The 20,521-nt window shown below is 46.1% G+C and overlaps 1 protein-coding gene across 2 annotated transcripts in view; it reads right to left on the minus strand.

Moving 5' to 3' along the window:
* The window catches only part of CYP4X1 (cytochrome P450 family 4 subfamily X member 1), a 54,550-nt gene extending 35,953 nt beyond the window's left edge, over positions 1-18,597 (minus strand). The window contains exons 1-2 of one of the 2 annotated variants that reach the window (XR_016237369.1): positions 17,877-18,597; positions 793-934 (exon numbers count right to left, since the gene is read on the minus strand). Coding sequence is in view for 1 of the 2 variants with exons in the window: in XM_002715659.6 (XP_002715705.1) it covers positions 793-934; positions 17,877-18,053 (319 nt within the window). In the remaining variant the exon portion in view is untranslated. The remainder of the gene's footprint in view (positions 1-792; positions 935-17,876) is intronic. The other variant, XM_002715659.6, reaches the window with a different exon arrangement.
* Between the last annotated feature and the right edge of the window lie 1,924 nt (positions 18,598-20,521).

Raw genomic sequence — 20,521 nt, forward strand, 5'->3', positions numbered from 1 at the left:
TTATTAGGTCAGGGGCTGGCAGAGAGCAGAGAAGAAGGCACAAATGCCTGTTGGAGTCCTTCTCATTCTAACATGGAGGTGGGTCACAGTTCCTGTCCTTAGGAGGCAGACTCCTGAGCAATCAGGTTGAGGGCACTGGGAAACATGGAGGCACCAAGGGAAAGCCTGCATCTTTTGTTAGGTTTAATTAGTGGCACGAGTGCAATGGTGCCGGAAAGAAGATTAAGAGCATGAGACCTCCGTTTTGCAAAGTTGACCAAGCAAACACTGGATGTTTTAGTTTTGTGTTAGGGAATAATTCACAGTGGGAGCCTTGAGAAAGGACTGGGCTGGGGAGGTCGCTGACTCACATCCTAAAGGAAATGTCATTGAAAGAAAATACGCAGAAAAGCAAAAACAAAACCTGGGTTACAATCGAAAGGTTAGAGTGATGAATGAATAATCCAGCATTCAGATCTATCTGGCTCTGGGGAGGCAGGGCTCCTTCTGCTGTCCCCTGAAGACTTGTGCTCAACAGAGGGCACGGAGTGAGGGGGTGTTGCTGACACTGAAGTCACAAACCAAGGCAAAGGAAGCCCTGGGCCGGTGTGGAAATGCCAGCTGGGCTTTAATATACGCTGGGGGGTGGGAGAAGATGGGAACCACCTCCTCGTGGAAAGGAAACCCTCCCCATACTTGCCCCAGGGTCTCTTGCAGGCCTAAGACAAGCCTTTGCGACTGGATCCTGCCTACAAGTTGTGTGCACGTCACTCCCGGGAAGACCAGGTCTTGGATACTGGCCCCTTTGCTTACCTGTCCTGCTCAGAACCGTCTCTGCATACTCTGGGTCATAGATAAAGAGACAAGCCTGGAAGGGCCCCACCCAGCAAGGGAAAGCACAAGGGTACTTGTCCATGAACTCTTCCAGCTGCTCCATGTTCTCGTCCTGAAGAAACTGCGGTGAAGAAAAAGTAAAGGGAATCAGAGAACCTGCCAGGCGGGCCTCGTCCCCGCTCACAGCCGCGTGCCGGGTGGAAGGCCCGCCTAGGGTCCCACGGGCAGACGAGCCCTGGCCCCTGGTCTGGAAGTGGGTGAACAAGTTTGCTCTGGGATTTCGAATGTCAGGGCATCATTTTCCGGACAAGGTCAGTGCACATATCCTCCAGTGTAAATATCTGTTGTCCCCGCAGGGCCAAGTCACTCTCAACGTCAGTTCTCCCAACCCTCTCTGCCTCACCTGCCAACTTCACACACTTACTGGAAGTGGAGTCTGAAGGCTGAGCACTTGGCTGTGTGGGAAGCCGCTGTTGGCATCCTGAGCACAACCCAGCAACCAGCTTACCATTCCTTCTCCCTGCTACTCCATTTATTGATCAGTGATTCTTAAGACCTAGGAGGGAATGCTTCTCTCTAAAAACTTGCCATTTCTTTGGGGCTGGTGCTGTGGTGCAGTGGGTAAAACTGCCACCTGCAGTGCTGGCATCCCATACGGGCACCGTTCAAGTCCCGGCTGCTCCATTTCTCATCTAGCTCTCTGCTATGGCCTGAGAAAGCAGTAGAGGATGGCGCAAATGCTTGGGCTGCTGCACCTGTGTGGGAGAACCAGCAGAAGCTCCATGTTCCTGGCTTCAGATTGGCCCAGCTCTGGCCACTGTGGCCATTTGGGGAGTGAACCAGTAGATAGAAGACCTCTCTCTCTCTGTAATTATGTCTTTCAAATAAATAAAATAAAACTTAAAAAAATGCTAGTTGTATCCATAAGGCAAATCCAATTCCTTTTTCCTACAGCAGTGGAAAACCCATTTTGAAGGTGTGTGAAGCTTGAAGTAAACTCAGATACACAACTCTCAGTTTCTGATCCTTAGACGTCAGAGTGCAAATACTACCTCCAGAGAAGACCTTTCTTCTTTTATAAGCAGTTTACCAATGGCTCATTGCCAAGATCTCTTGAAATCACTGATGTGATTCTTGGATGATGTGGGAGCCACTGTGTATGTTTGGGTGTGCCTGCCCACACTGGTGGCAGGACTGTGCCAGAGAAGGAGAACACAGACTTTCAATTCCTCTATTCCCACCATGAACTCTAGTCCATGCAGGGTTCTCCAGAGAGTACAGGGTCTCTAGCAGATCAAGACACTTGCACTGTGGTTTCTGAAATGCTGCTGATGTTCTCACAATAAAGCCAGTGACAAGTGCCCAGTGATGACCGAGAGTGGTCATTCCTAGCTGCTCTGGTTTGAACATAATTTGGCTTCTGAACTCATATAGAAACCTGTAAGTCATAAGCTAATGATACTAAGAGATTGGAAACTGGCTTCAATTACGGTGTTTGGGAGATGGGAGGCCCTTAGCTCATTGGGGGTGTGCCCTCCAGAGGTAGGCTTTTTTTTTTTTTTTTTTTTTTTTGACAGGCAGAGTGGACAGTGAGAGAGAGAGAGAGAAAGGTCTTCCTTTTTCCGTTGCTTCACCCCTCAATGGCCGCCGTGGCTGGCGCGCTGCAGCCGGCACACTGCGCTGATCCGATGGCAGGAGCCAGGTGCTTCTCCTGGTCTCCCATGTGGGTGCAGGGCCCAAGCACTTGGGCCATCCTCCACTGCACTCCCGGGCCACAGCAGAGAGCTGGCCTGGAAGAGGGGCAACCGGGACAGAATCCAGCACCCCAACCAGGACTAGAACCTGGGGTAACAGCGCCACAGGTGGAGGATTAGCCTATTGAGCCGCGGCGCCAGCCCAGAGGTAGTTCTTAGGACAGAGTTGTTTATAAAACTGAGATAGAACCAAGATGGTGGCTGGGTAAGCAGCTCCAGTGACCCCCTCCCTGCAAAGACACCACTGTGAGCAAGCGATATGCTGCCCCTGTCAGGAGCTACAGAGGCCAAGTGACAGACCATGGTGTCTTGTGATCAAAGGGAAAGTCCACTGAAGAGAGCAAGAATGAAGGAGTTGCCTGTGGTGCCCCTACCACATAGAGACAGCGCTCACTGAATCCCAGTGCCAGACCCACTGTGGAAACACAGCTGGACTAAGCTCCCTGCCCACCCCGGCCCCTGGCCCGTTTCTGTGGAGTGAATATTTGGAGTCTCCCCAACCAGGTGACTTTTGCTACCCTTCCCCGAGTCACCAGCACAAGACCAAACTCCAGCCATGCAGAGAGGCCAGGAGAGGAAACAGGATAATTCCTTGGAGCTCAGATCCCAACCTACTGCACTGAGAACCACCACCTGATAAAGCCCAAAGACCTCTAGCCCCTGGCCTGTGCTCACATCTAGACCTGCACAGTGCATAGCTTCCAGACTAAGCCTCTAGATTTGCCCCTTGTGCTCCAGGGGGTCACACTTATTTAGCATGGTCACTGCTGGTCTCTTGTGGGCATTGTGTACAAGCCAGGTGACTCTGTAGACAGCGGTGACTGCGGGACCCAGGTGCAATGAAAAGACTGATTTTATTACTCTTCTCCAGCCCAGGCAGACAGAAGGGGCCAGAGGACCGTGTCTTGGGACTCAGTGCTAGGCTGGTAAAGCCCAACACTGGGAAGAGTCTAATGATTTCCATCTCAAGGCAGGTGCCTGTGCACTTTCTCTCGATCAGAAAGAGACCTGCACCCTAATGGACAGGCTCTCTTTAGGCTGGAGTGCACCCCAAGATTGCACAGGGCCTGGTGACTGTGAGTCCCACGTATGACCAACCTAGGACTTGCCTAAGTAGCTAAAAGGTTGCCTGCAACCAACCTTCTTACAATCTTGGTTAGAATGCAAGCAATCATAGGACTGTTTTGGAAATCAGTCCCAGGCTGGCAAAACCAAGCCCTGGGCAGATCCCAATGGTCCATGTTCTCAGGCCACTGACTGCAGGCAGGGCCTCTGGATCTTCTTCAGTATCCCTCAGCGTTCTGTAATTCTAGTTGGGCAGTCTTATACCCAGCCAACAACACAAGCGGATGACAGGTGTGGTGGGCAATGCACCTGCCTCGGCAGCAGACAGACCAAAGCAGAGTGAGCTTTGTTGCTACCTCCAGGCTGCTCTAGTGCTGCTGGGCTGAGGGCTCAAGATGTGATCTGGCATCATGGCCTTTGTGGACACAGGACAAGGTGTCTGGACCAGGAAGAGGCTCATAGGATGAACTACTCCCTTTTAAGCACTTTCCCAGTTTATGCTGGACAATATATAAACTGAAAATTTGGGAAAAATTTAAGATTGAATCAGTAAAAATACAACAGTGGATCTGGGGCAATTGCAGCTTAGGGTGCTATTTAGGGCCGAGACAGGGGACATATCTACAGGCTCAGAGAAAATGACCAGATTGCTTGAGTTTCTAGAAGGACATACATAAATGAAGCCCAATTACCATAGCTTAGTCTTCAGTGCCCAGATGATGTTGTATAGCAACAAATACCAGGAACTTCCAGGGAAACATGAACTCACCTAAAGCAAAATAAGGTTCTAGAAACCAGCTGTCTAGGGATTGAAATTTCCAAATTATCTGATGAAGATTTCCAAATAGCTGTTTTAAGGAAATTCAACATCATTCAAAAGAGCACAGAGAAATGATTCAATATTGTAATAAATTTGGTAGACAGATGGAATTAATTAAACAAAAATCAAGCAGAAATCCCTCTGCTGAAAGTGAAATTAAAAATGTAATAGAAGGCATCAATAGTAGGGGGCCAATAGTGTGGTGCATCAGCTTAAATTGTCATCTGTGATGCTGGTATCCCATATACATGCTGTTTGTATCCCATATATGTGCTGGTTCAAATCCCAGCTCCTCTACTTCCTATCCAGACAAGGATACAACAAAAGAAGAAAACCATCAGTTAATATCTATGATAAGCATAAGTGCAAAGATGCTCATCAAAATACCAAGAAACTGAATCCAAAATCACTTTAAAAAGATCATTCACCATGATCAAGTGGGATGAAATAATGGCTCAACATATATATGCAAGTCAATTAATGTGGTAATATGAAGAACAAAAAAAAATCATATGATCATCTCCATAGATGAAAAAAAGGCATTTGACAGAATTCAACATCCATTCATGATTAAAACTCTTACTGAATTAGTTATAAAAGGAATGTACCTCAACATGATAAAGGCAGCATATAAGAAGCCAACAGATAACATCATATTTAATGGGGGAAAAGCTGGAGGTTTTCCTTCTAAGACTGGAACGACAAGGCTGCCCACTTTCAGCACTTCTAATTGACATAATACTAGAACTCCTAGGTAGAGAAATTAGGTGAAAGAAAAAAATAAAGGACATCCAAGTTGGAAAGGAGGAAGCGATGTTGTCACAGTTTGCTTATGATGTGATCTAATATTCAGAAAATCCCAAAGACACCACCAAAAAGCTGTTAGAACTAATACATTCAAGAAAGCTGCAGGACATAGTCAATGTCCAAAAAGTAGCATCATTGTACACCAATGGTGAATCATCTGTGAAAGAAATCACAAGGGGCCAGTGCTGTGGCATAGTGGGTAAAGCTGCCACCTGCAGTGCTGGCATTCCATAAGGGCACCAGTTCGAGTCCCGGCTGCTCCACTTCCAATCCAGCTCTCTGCTATGGCCTGGGAAAGCAGTAGAAGATGGCCTAAGTCCTTTGGCCCCTGCACCTGCATGGGAGACCTGGAAGAAGCTCCTGGCTCCTGGCTTCAGATCAGCTCAGCTCTGGCTGTTGCAGCCAATTGGGGAGTGAACCAGTGGATGGAAGACCTCTCTCTCTCTTTCTATGCCTCTCCTTCTCTCTATATATAACTCTGATTTTCAAATACATAAATAAATCTTCAAAAAAATGTTAAAAAGAGAAATCAAGAAAGCAATTCCACTTTCAATAGCCCTCCAAATACAACATATAGGAATAGATTTAAGCAAAAAGTGAAATATTTGTATAATGAAAATTATAAATCATTGATGAAAGAAATTAAAAGGCATCCCATGTTCATGGACTAGAAGAATCAATATCCTTAAAATGTTCATACTCCTGAAAGCTGTTTGCAAGTTCAATACAATTCCTATCAAATTATAATGACAATTTCTACAGAAGTTAAAAAAAAACTATTAAAAATTGTGTGGAGGGGGCCAGCAGTGTGGCATAGTGGGTATAGCTGCTACATGCAGTGCTGGTATCCCATATGAGCACCAGTTCGAGTCCCAGCTGCTCCACTTCCAATCCAGCTCTCTGCTATGGCCTGGGAAACCAGTAGAAGATGGCCCAAGTCCTTGGGCCCCTGCACCCACATGGGAAGACCTGGAGGAAGCTTTTGGATCCTGGCTTCAGATCGGTGCAGCTCCAGCTGTTGTGGCCATCTGGGGAGTGAACAAGCAGATGGGAGACCTCTCTTTCTGCCACTCCTTCTATCTCTGTGTAATTCTTTCAAATAAATAAATGAACTCTAAAAAAGATTTGTGGCCGGCGCCACGGCTCAATAGGCTAATCCTCCGCCTTGCGGCGCCGGCACTCCGGGTTCTAGTCCCGGTCGGGGCGCCGGATTCTGTCCCGGTTGCCCCTCTTCCAGGCCAGCTCTCTGCTGTGGCCCAGGAGTGCAGTGGAGGATGGCCCAGGTGCTTAGGCCCTGCACCCCATGGGAGACCAGGAAAAGCACCTGGCTCCTGCCTTTGGATCAGCACGGTGCACTGGCCGCAGCGCACCAGCTGCGGCGGCCATTGGAGGGTGAACCAACGGCAAAGGAAGACCTTTCTCTCTGTGTGTCTCTCTCTCTCACTGTCCACTCTGTTTAAAAAAAAGAAGATTTGTGTGGAATCCCCAAAAACTCTGAATTTTTGAAGCAATTTTGAGGGAAAAAAAAAGCAAAGCAGGAGGCATTACATTATCTGATTTTAAAATATATTATAAAGCTGGCCAGTGCTGTGGCTCACTCGGCTAACCCTCCTCCTGCGGCGCCAGCACACTGGGTTCCAGTCCCAATTGGGGCGCCAGATTCTGTCCCGGTGCTCCTCTTCCAGTCCAGCTCTCTGCTATAGCCTGAGAAGACAGTGGAGGATGGCCCAAGTGCTTGGGCCCTGCACCTGCATGGGAGACCAGTAGGAAGTACCTGTTCTGGCTTCGGATTGGTGTAGCACGCCGGCCACAGCATGCTGGCTGTAGTGGCCATTTGGGGGGTGAACCAATGGAAAAGGAAGACCTTTCTCTCTGTCTCTCTCTCACTGTCTAACTCTGCCTATAAAAAAAAAAAGCTACAGTAATTAAAACAGCAATGATGTTTGCATAAAAATAGATTCATAGACAAATGAAAAAGAATAGAGACCCTAGAAGTAAATCTACACACCAACAGCCAATCTATCTTGGTAAAGTTGCTAAGAGCATGTACTGGAAACAGAAAAGTCTTTTTAATAAATGGTGCTCGGAAAATCAGATATTCACATGCAAAGGAATGAAGCTAAACTCCTACCCATCACCATATACAAAAATCAATTAAAATGAATTAAAGATGTAATACGAGACCCGAATCTTTGAAACTATCAGAGGAAATCACAGTGAAAACAGTTGAGGACGTTGGAATGGGCAAGGATTTTCTAAGTCATACCCCACAAGCACAGGAAATACAAGCAAATATTTGTACATCAAATATCTGGAAGCTACTAGCTGACAAAAGACTAATGTCCTGAATTGATCAGGAACAGCAAAAGCACAGCCAATCCAATTAAGAAATAGGCAAAGGAAGCCGGCGCCGCAGCTCACTAGGCTAATCCTCCACCTAGCGGCGCCGGCACACCGGGTTCTAGTCCCGGTCGGGGTGCCGGATTCTGTCCCGGTTGCCCCTCTTCCAGGCCAGCCCTCTGCTGTGGCCAGGGAGTGCAGTGGAGGATGGCCCAGGTGCTTGGGCCCTGCACCCCATGGGAGACCAGGAAAAGCACCTGGCTCCTGGCTCCTGCCATCGGATCAGCGCGGTGCGCCGGCCGCAGCGCGCCGGCCGCGGCGGCCATTGGAGGGTGAACCAACGGCAAAGGAAGACCTTTCTCTCTGTCTCTCTCTCTCACTGTCCACTCTGCCTGTCAAAAAAAAAAAAAAAAAAAAAAAAAAGAAATAGGCAAAGGACCTGAATAGAAACTTCTCAAAAGAAAAAAATGGAAATGGCCAATAAATATATGAAAAAATGCTCAATATCACTAGCCTTCAATGAAATGCAAATCAACATCATAATGAGATATCACCTGACTGTTGACAGAGTGGATATTATAAAAAAGACAGAAAGTAACAAATGCTGGTGAGGATGTGGAGAAAGGAGAAGTCTTATACACTGTTGGCAGGAATATAAATTAATAGAGTCACCATGGAAGAGAGTATAAATACTTCTTAAAAATCTAGATATAAGGGACAGCATTGTGGTGCAACAGGTTAAGCCAGTGCTTGCAACATTGACATCCCACATCAAAGCACCAATTTGAGTTCTGGCTGCTCTGTTTCTAATTCAGCCTCCTGCTAATGTGTCTGGGAAGGCAAATGATGGCCCAAGTGCTTAGGCCTCTGCCACACACATGGAGACGCGGATGGAGTTCTTGACTCCTGGCTTTAGCCTGGCCCAGCCTTGGCCCTAGCAGCTACTTGGGGAGTGAACCAGTGGATGGGAGATCTATGTATCTATGTTTCTCTCTCTTTATCTTCCTCTGTCACTCTGCCTTTCCAATAAATAAATAAATAAATAAATAAATATTTTTAAAAATCTAGAAATAGAATTATCATATGAGCCATCAATGTCACCATGGTAGCAAAATGGATGGAACTGGAGATCAGTTGAGTGAAATAAACCAGACATAGAAAGACAAATACTGCACATTTTCTATCATGTGTGGGAGCTGAAAAACAAAACAAAACTCAATCTGAACACAGGATGTCAATTACTAGAGACTGGGAAGTTTGGGGGGGGTAGTTGGAATTTTGATAAAAAAAAGTATGGAAAGCTGAGTACAGTTCATCAACTGTGATAAATATATCATACTAACATGAGATACTGAAAATAGGGGAAGATGGATGTGGTTTATAGATTGTGACAAATATGTAATAGTAACGTAAGATGATAACAACAAGGAAAGGTGAGGGTAGGGTATATGGGAACTCTTTGTACTACTTCATAATTGTTTACTAACTTTAAAGATATTCTGAAATAAAATGTAAAAATGTATAATCCAATTCAAAATAGACAGTATATATAAACAGACATTTCCCAAAGGAAGACATACAAACAGCCAATTGGTAAATGGAAAAATGCTCAACATCACTAATAGTCATGGAAATGCAAATCAAAACCATGGTGAGATTCCATTTCATCCTCACTAGAGTGGCTATAATCAAAGAGACCCAAAGTAACCAGTATTGACAAGAAGCTGGAGAAACTAGACCCCTCATATGTTACTGTGGAGAATGTAATATAGTGCAGCCGTTTTGGAAAACAGTCTGGAAGCTCCCCTAAAGAGTTAGGCATGGAGTTACCATTTCACCAAATAACTCCCACTAAGTATGCACACCTAAGAGAAATAAAAACTAATGCCCACACAAAACTTGTTCATGTAAATAGTTAAAAAGTAGAAATAATCCAAATGTCCATCAGCTGATAAATAAAATGATATATCCATACAATGGAATAATAATCAGCCATACAACAAGGCATGAAGTACCTTCACCTATATTCTTTTTTTTTTAGATTTATTAATAAAATAAATTTATTAGAAAGTCAGAGTTACACAAAGAGAGGAGAGAGAGAGAGAGAGGGAGAGAGAGAGAGAGAGAGAGAGAGAGAGAGAGAGAGGACTTCCATCCCATGGTTCACTCCCCAATTGGCCACAATGGCTGGAGCTGCACGGATCCAAAGCCAGGAGCCAGGAGCCAGAAGCTTCTTCCAGGTCTCCCACAGGGGTCAGGGGCCAAGGACTTGGGCCATCTTCTACTGCTTTCCCAGGCCATAGCAGAGCTGGTTTGGAAGTGGAGCAACCGAGTCTCCAACGGCGCCCATATGGGATGCTGGCACTTTAGGCCAGGGCATTAACCTGCTGCGTCACAGCGTGGGCCCCTTCACCTACATTCTTAACCTGAGGGCTTTTCCTGGCCATTGTAGCCTGTGTTGCTGCATCGATGATGCTAGCCTACAGTGCTGGGGATTTAACAGCATCCAGAATCTGTCTTCAACAGGAGACTGAAAGGAATTGGTGTAAAATTGTCCCCATTCCCTTATACTTCAGGCAAGATGATTCTGAAGTATAGACACTGGCTTTCCCAGTGGGATTAATCTCCAGTTATCCATAGGGTGAGATAAGATTGAGGACAACCCTCCCCTACCTATCCCACCTGCTCCACCCTCTATCAAAGTTCTCTGCTGTCATCTTGTGGGGAATCTCACAGGAGTCCCAAAAATAGAGTCACAGATCACTGCTTACCTGACCAGCAGAAGGAGGTGAACTGTGGAAACTCCACAGAGATGCCTAGAGTCAAAAACTACCGCTATCCACAAAGTGAAAGTAAAGAAAAATGGAGTCACTCATGCTAAGCCAGAGACTGATGACATCACTTATGTCAAGCTCAGTGCTTGCCAAGAAGGATGCTCCTCATCAGACTGAACAGACATCCCTGGGTGACGAGGCCAAGGCAACTTCAGCTGGCTGACAAGGTCACAGCAGAAGGTCTGTCTCAGCAAGGCATGAGGAGGACAGCTGTGGTCCTCTTGGTGGTTTTAGGTTTGATGGGAACTACACTCTGCATAAGCAAGCTGGAGCTTCCTGGTGGGCCTGCTAATGATTGCTGTATTCCTAATTTTACGGAAGAGCACTTAGTCTCATAACCTCCAAAATGTCCATTGCCTTGTAGAATTTTAATCAAGCAGAATGTTAGTGTAGAAGAAAGGGTTAATGCCTTATGCAAGGTTGAGCTGTTTGTAGAAAAGAATTAAAAGGCAACAGGCTTTCTGGTATATACTTCCCACTAGAATAAAGATAGATGCTAATAAAGCTTTAATTCACTATATGCTACAAGTACTACAATGGTTAGGATGTCAAAACTGTAGAATATATCTAAGTAAGCCTTTAAATAAGTGCAATAAAGAAATTAAAGAATTACAGAAAAATTGCAAAGAGGGGATACATTTTAAAAAGGGTCTGCTTTGGGCATGGAAGCCATGACACGGTGGCAAAAAACAATCTAAATGAAAGATCCTGGTGAACAAGACCCCAGCAGAAGGAACAGGCCATCAAGGAGAGAGGCGCCTTTCTCTGAAGGCAGGAAGGAACCTCCACTGTGATACGGCCTTGACTAAACAAGTTCAGAGTTGGTGAACTCAAGGGGCTTCCATAGCCTAGACAGCTCATAGCAAGAGTCTTGGGTGATTGCTGACGTCATAAATAAGAGTGCCAATTGTTAAATCAACAACGGGAGTCACTGGGTACATGCTTCCCACGTAGGATCTCTGTCCTTAATGTGTTTTACTATGAAACTTAAAAACAACACTACTAGTCGAACAATACCCTATACCTTGTGCGGTTGTGTGAGTGCAGCCTGTTGAAATCCTTGCTTAGTATATACTAAGTTGATCTTCAGTATATGAAGGTAATTGAAAATGAAACTCAATGAAGGGTGGGATGGGAGAGGGAGTGGGAGAGGGGAGGGCCACAGGAGGGAGGGAGGTTGGGGGGGAAGCCACAACAATACAAAAGTTGCACTTTGTAAATTCACATTTATTAAATAAAAAAATAACTATATAACAAACAAAAAAAGAAAAAGAAAAAAATAACTTAATACTTTACCCTTTTAGTATTTTTTATGTCCTACTTAAAATTATTGGTTGAACTCTGTAATTAATACACAATTACTCTTAGGTGTTTAATTAATGCTATAACTAGTACTCAAATAGTATTTTATACTTTGTGTTTCTGTGTGGGTGCAAACTGTTGAAATCTTTACTTAATATATGTTAAATTGATCTTCTGTATATAAAGATAATTGAAAATTAATCTTGATGTGAAGGGAAGGGGAGAGGGAGTGGGAGAGGGGAGTGTTGTGGGTGGGAAGGAAGTTACGGGCTGGGGGGAGCTATTGTAATCCATAAGCTGTACTTTGGAAATTTATGTTCATTAAATAAAATAAAATATAAAAAGGGTCTGCTTTGAACTTGGGGTTTCTAGTAAAGATTAGATTAGGAAGGTACTATTCTAGCTTATGTAGCCAATTTCTGCATAGTTCAGCAGCACTCGAGGCCTTGGCTTGTGTGGGTAGCCTGTTATCTTGCACCTGTCTGTGATTGTAACCCATGCTCTGAGTATGCCCTTGAAAATAAAAAAAATTGTAATTAGAAAAAATGGACAACAGGATTTTCATTGTAAGAAGAAAAAATCATTGTGTGGCTTATAATATAAAAATAAAGTCTGGTGCTCAAAAGCCAGAGCCATGCCATCAGCCTTGCTGTGAGTGTCTCTCATTTCTTCATGCGCCGACACCTCTCACACCTTGGGGCCCCTGAACTGGCTGGAGCTGGTCTCCAGCACCTGGGAAGTCTGATAATGTGTGTGCTATGGATGATAACCTCGAGTCACCTTCCTACTTGCATAGTGATTGGATGCACCCTGAGAATGAGCTGGAGGCACCCTGTCCTAGGCATTGGATTGGTGGCACCTGGGAAACTCTGAGAGGGAGTACAACTGATTGGTGACACCCAGACCTCTACTGGAGACTCCCTCTTCAGAGTGACAAGGATAAAAGGAAAGCCTTTTCCACGGCTCTCCATCCTCTCGAGGATCATGGCCCGGTGTGTGTGAACCTCTGGATCTCCACACGTCCAGAAATGAAGAGGCAGCCCATTGCAGATGGATCTATAACAGCACAAGCCAACAACGGATCAAGGGCCCCGTGTGTGTGAACCTCTGGATCTCCTCGCACTTGGAGCTGCAGAGCCAGCTCGCTGGCCCCCTTCTAAGTGACACAAGGTGACTATGGGATCAAAACTCCAGCAGAGATGCCACCTCCCCACCTCACCTGGACCCCTTATCAGCCTGCTGCCAGGCCTGACCGCAGAGCTGGACCACGCCTCTCAGCAGGGGACCTCCAACTCCTTGCCTTGCCATCTGCCTGGGAACTCCAAGCCCACTGCCCAGAGTGACAGCCATCCCACAACTCCCTGCCTATAAGTGACTGATCTGAGATCTGTCTCTGCTGAGACGTTGGGCTCTGGACCTTGAACACTGACTCTTTTTTGTGACCGTGATGTGATCCTTGAAAAATGCAGCCTTTATAAATGACATTAGCCATGTGTAATGTAATATGAATATGCTTTGATCCTATGATTAAGGTAATGATACATACCTTGCTGTACATATACTATTATAATTGGGTAGCCCTCAAAGTTACTTTAACACTGTATACTGTGATCTGTGGATTAATGAATAAGCTCAAGTAGTATTATTGATGTTGATATTAGTGGTATTAGTGTTGAGATTTAGTTCCAGTAATTCTTTAGTATTGCCGTTAATGGAATAGTGTTATAATAGTTGAGTTACATTGTTAAGTGTTAGTAGTTGAGTCAAGTGCTAGTAGTTAAGTATTGTTATAATAGGAAAACTGACAGTGATAAGTACATTGATACTGAAGAGTATGTTAACATGGATACTGATAAGTGTACTGACCTTAATGAGCCTATTGATAACAATGTGATAAAATCCCTGGTGTGTGAGCAGTAAAGTCTTTCATTGTAAAGGCCGTCTTGTGTCCTTGTGTTCCTGTCTTCCTCAGGCTCTTACACATTGCCCTTAAGCCCTGTCGAGCTGCGTGACAGCAGGTGCTCGCGACACATCTTCAAAATAAAGTGTGTGCCCCCGATTCCTTGTCCCAGGATCTTATTCTTGGGAAACCTGAACTAGGACAACAATTTTCAAAAAGTATCAGAATTGAAAATGAAATTCCAGATTGCAAAGGCAGTCCAGCCACTGTCAGACACAATGAACAAAGCACCATACCTCGGCACAACGTAACTAAACTTCACAAGGCAAAGTGAATCCCTTAAAGTAGCCAGAGAGAGTGAGAGGAAAAGGTCACATCACAAGAATTAGAGTCAGACAGGTAGGACTGGTGAAGAGGACTAAGGATTAAGAATCAGAATGGGGCCGGCACTGTGGCTCACTAGGCTAATCCTCTGCCTGCAGCACCAGCACCCGGGTCCTAGTCCCGGTTGGGGCACTGGTTCTGTCCTGGTTGCTCCTCTTCCAGTCTAGCTCTCTACTGTGGCCCAGGAAGGCAGTGGAGGATGGCCCAAGTGCTTGGGCCCTGCACCCGCATGGGAGACCAGGAGGAAGCACCTGGCTGCTAGCTTCGGATCGGTGCAGTGTGCTGGGCGTGGCATGGCGGCCATTTGGGGGGTGAACCAATGGAAAAGGAAGACCTTTCACTCTGTCTCTCTCTCTCACTGTCTTACTCTGCCTGTCAAAAAAAAAAAAAAAAATCTTTCTCTGTGTCTCTCCCCTTCACTGTCTGTAATTCTACCTCTCACATAAATAAATAAATAAATAAATAAAATAAAATATATTTTAAAAAAAGAATCAGAATGGAAGACACCAAAGGCTGAGTCCTGGAATAGTCACAGATGTTATCTTGAAAACAGCCCACAGCCTGGGAGCTCCCATATCTTCCTCAGCCATGGCTGAGCCTTGGGTCACCTGGGGTATGGTAGGTATAAAATGGAGTTTCCAGTTGGTCTGGAATCACATATTCTGCCCTTCCTATTACAGGCCTGAGGCCAAGGAAAGGCAGCTTTGTAAAATTCTCTAGGTGCCTTCCAACAAGTGTTCTGAATAACAGGTTTCTGATTGCTTTATGGATTAGATGAGACTTCTCAAGACTCTGAGGAAAAGAGAGAAAATCCACCAAATGCCTACTAGAGATCAAGCAGGACAAAAATTGGTCAGTTGAGACTGAGTGAGTGAGTGAAATTTGTGGATTTCTATGTCTTTTATTTGAAATATTGTTGGCTCTGTAATTAAGCATTTCATCTCCTGGGTTTCAAGAAACTTTTTTCTGGAGTTGGGTATCTTTGTCCCTGTGAGAGGAGAGGTCTGCTCAACTGAGACAGGGCGGAGGCAGAGGAGAGAAGCAAGACTCAGGCCTTCGAGGTCATCCCAGATAGACCAAGGGATTGGAAGATGATTGTCCAGGGGATGTTGACAACACTTCCCCCTGTTCAGTGCTCTGGAGAGGGGGTTGCAGAGCAGTCCGATGTTTGGCCAAAGGAGCCAGACAGTGGCCGGTGGCATTGCATATTGGCCATTTTCCACGAAAGTTTCTTTTAGTTGCTCTCACCACAACAAAAAGAAAGAGGAAAAAGAAGGGTAGTTACCTGAGGTGATTTTTATGCTAATTAATGTGATTGTGAAGGGTGATTTCACTACCTTGATGTGTGTCAAGATAAGTACATCAAAACATCCTGCTGTACATTTCACTTATATACAATTAAAAGGAAACAAAAACAAACCAGAAGCATCAGAATTTTCAGCAGCTGTCCTGAAAATTAGAGATAATGAAACAAAGTTTTCAAAGTTTTGAGAGTAAAATGTTTCCAAAGCACACTTCTATACCCAGCCAAACTGTCATTCTTGTTTGCAATTAGAATGAAGGCATTTTTAGCCATTCAAGAACTCAAAAACTTCACCTAACATTCTTTCACTCACTCCCAAGAAACTATTCCTAAAAATGATACAATAAATCAGAGACAACATGGAATAGTTTCCAGGAGACAGGAGATCTGACACAGGGTAGCATCAACGGGATTGCCTAAAACAGCATCTGTGTACTGGGCCTGAAAAGCAACCAGTCCAGATTGGAACAGGGACAGAGGTCCATGGGAGAAATGCCTCTGGAAAAATATAGGTACTGATAGGTCATTTGGTATGTTTGAGTACTTAGAAATATGTTGGAGACGTATTTGACAGATCTACTAAATTGTTATGGGAGGGGTTGGCGCTGTGGCGCAGCGGGTTAAAGCCCTGACCTGAAGTGCCAACATCCCATATGGGTACTGGTTCTAATCCCAGCTGCTCCTCTTCCAATCCAGCTCTCTGCTATGGCCTGGGAAAGCAGTAGAAGATGGCCCAAGTCCTTGCGCCCCTGCACCCATGTAGGAGACCTGGAAGAAGCTCCTGGCTCCTGGCTCCTGGCTTCAGATTGGCGCAGCTCTGGCCATTGTGGCCATCTGGGGAGTGAACCAGCTGATTGAAGACCTCTCTCTCTCTCTCTCTACCTCTCTCTGTAACACTGTCTTTCAAATAAATAAAGTAAATCTTATAAAAAAATGTTATGGGAAACTGAACTGGGGAAATTCCCTTAGTTTAAACAAGCACCAGAGTTGAGTGGAGGATCAGAGCAGTTTATTAACATCAATGGGGCTAGTGGAATTGCTTCCTAAGACTGAGCCTTGAACCCAGGTGTTTTAGTGTTTACAGGTTCATCAGCACTATACCTTAACTGGCACAGCACTGGTGGGTTTAATTGCAGCCTGCTTTCATAACTGTCACCCAAAGGCATACTTGAGGCACCTGAATCGCTGCAGCTGACTGAGGTGCAGCTGTGGTATTTCTCAGAAAGCCTCTGCCTGAAAGCACCCCCCCTTTTGGGTATCTGGTTGTTGTCTTATTTCCTCTTAAAAGCATTTGGAAAAATGTGTGATAAGTATTGAAAAAACTACACAGATGAGAAAAGGAGGAAGCTACCACCATGGGATGCGGAGAAGTTCTGTAAGAAAAGGAACAAAATCAAAGAGGACTCTTTAGATCAGCAATAAGTTCAATTTACATAATAAAATTAAATTAAATACTTGTTTTTCTGTTTAATCAAAAAAGTTATAATGTGACTACACTGGGACAGTGGGAGATGATGTTTAAATATGATTGCCTGTCACAAAGAAGTTCATAGATGTCTAAAATCAATAAATAATTAATAAATTAACTATTAATCTAATTTATTAATTAATCATTAATTTAATGATCAATTAAATTAAATTAATGTAATGATTAATTAATAAATACAGTACAGTAACATCATTTTACAAGTAAGGATTTACATACCAGAAGAAACATATAAAAGAGTTGAAAGTGGTTACTCTTTGGAGGAAGGACCAGGAAGCCAGGGGTGGGGGTGGGGTGGAGCTGGGGTGGGGGTGGGGCTGGGATGGAAGCACCTGCCCTACACCACCCATCCTTGGGATTCCGCTCAGCCCTGCAGACTTGCTGTGGTCCCTTAGGGATCCTCCAAGGCTCCCGTGTCCCTCTCAGAAGCACCCCTTACCCTGTAGTTTTCGTTTTCTCTTTGTGGTCAATGTCTGCACCTGCCTTGGGCTTCTGGAAGGCAGGGACCCATTGTCTCTCGCAATCCTAGCACCTACCACATAATTACCATTCAAAGCGGCTTATATGAATAAAATAATGCATCCAAGTGGCTGTGGATTTAAAGAACGGAGATACCAAATGGTAACGGTCTCTTCATCCTGCTTTATACATTTCAATCCAATATTAGCTGGGGCTGCCCCCTACTTCACAAGAATCTTAAGTTAATTTTCTCCAGTTAAAATAGACTAAGGGTGCCAACTATCACGTCCAATTTAACATATTTCCTGCAATTAAAAAGCATTATTTAGAAAAACACACGATTTTAAAGCAATACACATGGCAGGCTTTTGACCTCCAAGAGCCTGGAAGAGTCAATTAGAGCCAGACCTGGGCTTTGTCAACATCCAGGCTATTAAACCGCCCATGTCCACCCCCACAACTTCCTCTCCGGTGAGTGACATTTCCCTGTAGCCCTGCGACAAAGAGCCCTGGAGAGATGCTGCGAGCCGCTGCAGGGCAGGACCGAGGGTCCGGAGACACGGCAGGAGGTGGCCACCCCTCTGCCCGCCGCCCACCCCCTTCATCTACCTGCTGGTGCCCGTGAAACCAGTGTGCCGGGGGCGCGGGGAAGGAGCGCAGGTCCCGCTGCAGCCGCTGTCTCCGCAGGTGGAGCTTGATGGCCTGCAGCAGCCCCAGAGCCAGGCAGAACACGAAGGCCAGGTACAAGGACCGCACCCAGCGCGTCTCGAGCCAGGAGGCCTCCATCGCCGCCGCAGCCTCCGGGAGCCGGGGATGGTGTGCCTTTTCCGCTGCGGGCGCTCGGGGATCGCCCGCTGCGCCGCCTGCCTGGGCCTCCGGGAAGCTCCTGGCTGCGGGGCGGCCGGGGCGCGAGCGCTGGGCAGGGCGGCCCCGGCCCGGGAGAGGAGGCAACCGCGCGCTCCCGGCCGCGCGCTGGCTTTCAGCCGGCCCTCCTACACCCTCTGGCGTCGTGGGAGTATCGGTGTGACACCTCTCAATCACCCGGGCAGCTCGGTTTAGATTCCAACATAATGGTCAGGCTGTCACAAAGTAATACACACAAAAGCCGTCTTCCCCACTCCGGAATTCTATTAAAAGGCACAGGGCTGGGGATGAGCAGGTATTACAAGCTGACAACCATTTAGTGCGCTGGAAAACGCCTTCCAGGCTCTCTCGCCCTGATGTGCAGCGGGGCCGGCGCCGGCCCCAGCCTATTCCAAGCTGCCCCGTGGCGTGGCGGGTGGTAGCGGCAGGCAGTGGCGCTGAGCGCGGGGCCGGGAGGAGGTGGGTAGTATTTCCACCACACAGATGCAGTCAGGGCCTGCTGCCTCATCTATGGATCCCCAGGGGATTACAATGTTACTAATGACAGCAGTTCATAAAGCCAAGCCTGTGCCCCTCTGAGTCCAAGGTCCTTTGTGACTGCTCAGGTTCCTGGTCCCTGAAGCCAGCTCTGGATAGAAGAGAGAGAAACAACCTCAAAAGCACAGAGAGTGGCAAAACGTAGCAACGCAGCTGACCCGCGTAGATTTGGTTTGTTGCACAGTAATTAAAGGAGCAACCAGATAATTACTTTTAAAATACCTTCCTCAACCACCAGATATTATCTTCCTTTATCCACTCAGGGTTCTAGAAATATCAGATGTCTCACTTGCTTCCTAAACTGTTGTTGAAGTGCCTTTCATTCAGAAATACAGACCTCCTATTCTGCAAGAATCCCTCTTTTCAATGTATTTGTGTCTTTTTCACTCCTGGGTTCTTCACTCTGACCTAATGGGCACAGGCTCACTCAGGGTCCACCTGTAACTGTGACTACTACTGAAACTGACGTAGGGACTCGAGGAAGGGAGTTAGGTAGACATAGGTGAGCTGGAATTTTTGCCAGCCCTGCGTTGTACTTTTATCCCTTGACTTGTCGACCTAATCTGCCTACCTTCCCAGGATGCACTTGCATCTCATGGGGGACCAGGGAGGAGACACCAAGTTGGCCATCTGGAAGTTAGAGTCCAGGTGGAGATGCCATGAAAAAGATTCCAGAAAGCTTCACACGTACCCTGTTTGTTTATTCAACCAAGACACCACCCTCTCTCCAGGTGAAAGAGACTGAGGGTGGGGGAGGGGCCTTCTTTTGCCCTTGCTCATGCTTGGGGACCCTTCTCGCTCCCTTTCCCTCTCCCTCCTCATAGGCAACTGTCTGGCCCACTCGGGATGGGTGTTTCCCTGTGGGGCAATCCACACACCGGAATGTGTGTTCACTGTCTGTCTTTTCAGTAAGTCCTGCTCTCACTGCGCGTTGAATGGATGCTCTGCTTGGGATTCGTACCTCTATGGGGGCAAGAACCTGGATTAAAGCTCAGGATACCTAGGCCAGAAACAAAGCAAGTTCCCCCAGACAGAAGCTGCTGATACTTCATGTGTACAGCTGTGTGCACTTGACTCTCCATATCCATGGGTTCTGCAGGCATAGATTCCGTCAATCTCACGTGGAAAGCATTTGGGGAAAAATTGCTTCTGTCCTCAACATATATAGACTAGTTTTTCCTGTCATTATCCCCTAAATAATATCATAACAATTTACATTGCATTTTCACCATTTTAGGTGTTCTAAGTAATGTAGAGGTGATTTCAACACACGGGGGGAGTATGTGTAGGTTCTTGCAAACACTATGCTATTTTATTTAAGGGACTTGCGCATCCTGAGTTTGGTGTCCAAGGGAATATCCGGAAAACAATCCCCCAGGTATATGGAGGGAGAACTGTAAATAGGAGTGATGAGTTTCTAGTATTTGTTACTTTAAATGCTGAACTGGGGTCTAACAGACCTGACTTCCCACACTGCTGTCTCCCACTCTCAGTCTTCGTTTGAGGCGTTGCCCACTGTTCGTTCATTCACGCATGCTGAAACAGGCAGATGCTAGGTGCAATGATATCTCTGGCTCTGGGATGGTGTCATGTGGATAGGACCTACCTCGGGTCCTGCTCCGTGGGTATGGCTGATGCCGGGGTTTTCAGCACTGAAAACTGTAGTCCCAGCTCCGGGAGCTGTTAAAGGGATCTTGCCCCAGCCCTACAAGGTGAACACAAACTATTCTAGGGATCGTTTGCTGGCAGGTGTGGGTTTAGAGCCCTGGAATGAAGGTAGGTTCTTCCCTAAGGCCCAAAGGGTAGGATCCAGTGGTGTCAGTCATTCTGGAGATGTGTGTGGGCAGCCAGTG

This window comes from Oryctolagus cuniculus, chromosome 7 (genome assembly GCF_051225735.1).
Source record: "Oryctolagus cuniculus isolate XC-2025 breed Fujian yellow rabbit chromosome 7, ASM5122573v1, whole genome shotgun sequence".
NCBI lineage: Eukaryota > Metazoa > Chordata > Mammalia > Lagomorpha > Leporidae > Oryctolagus > Oryctolagus cuniculus.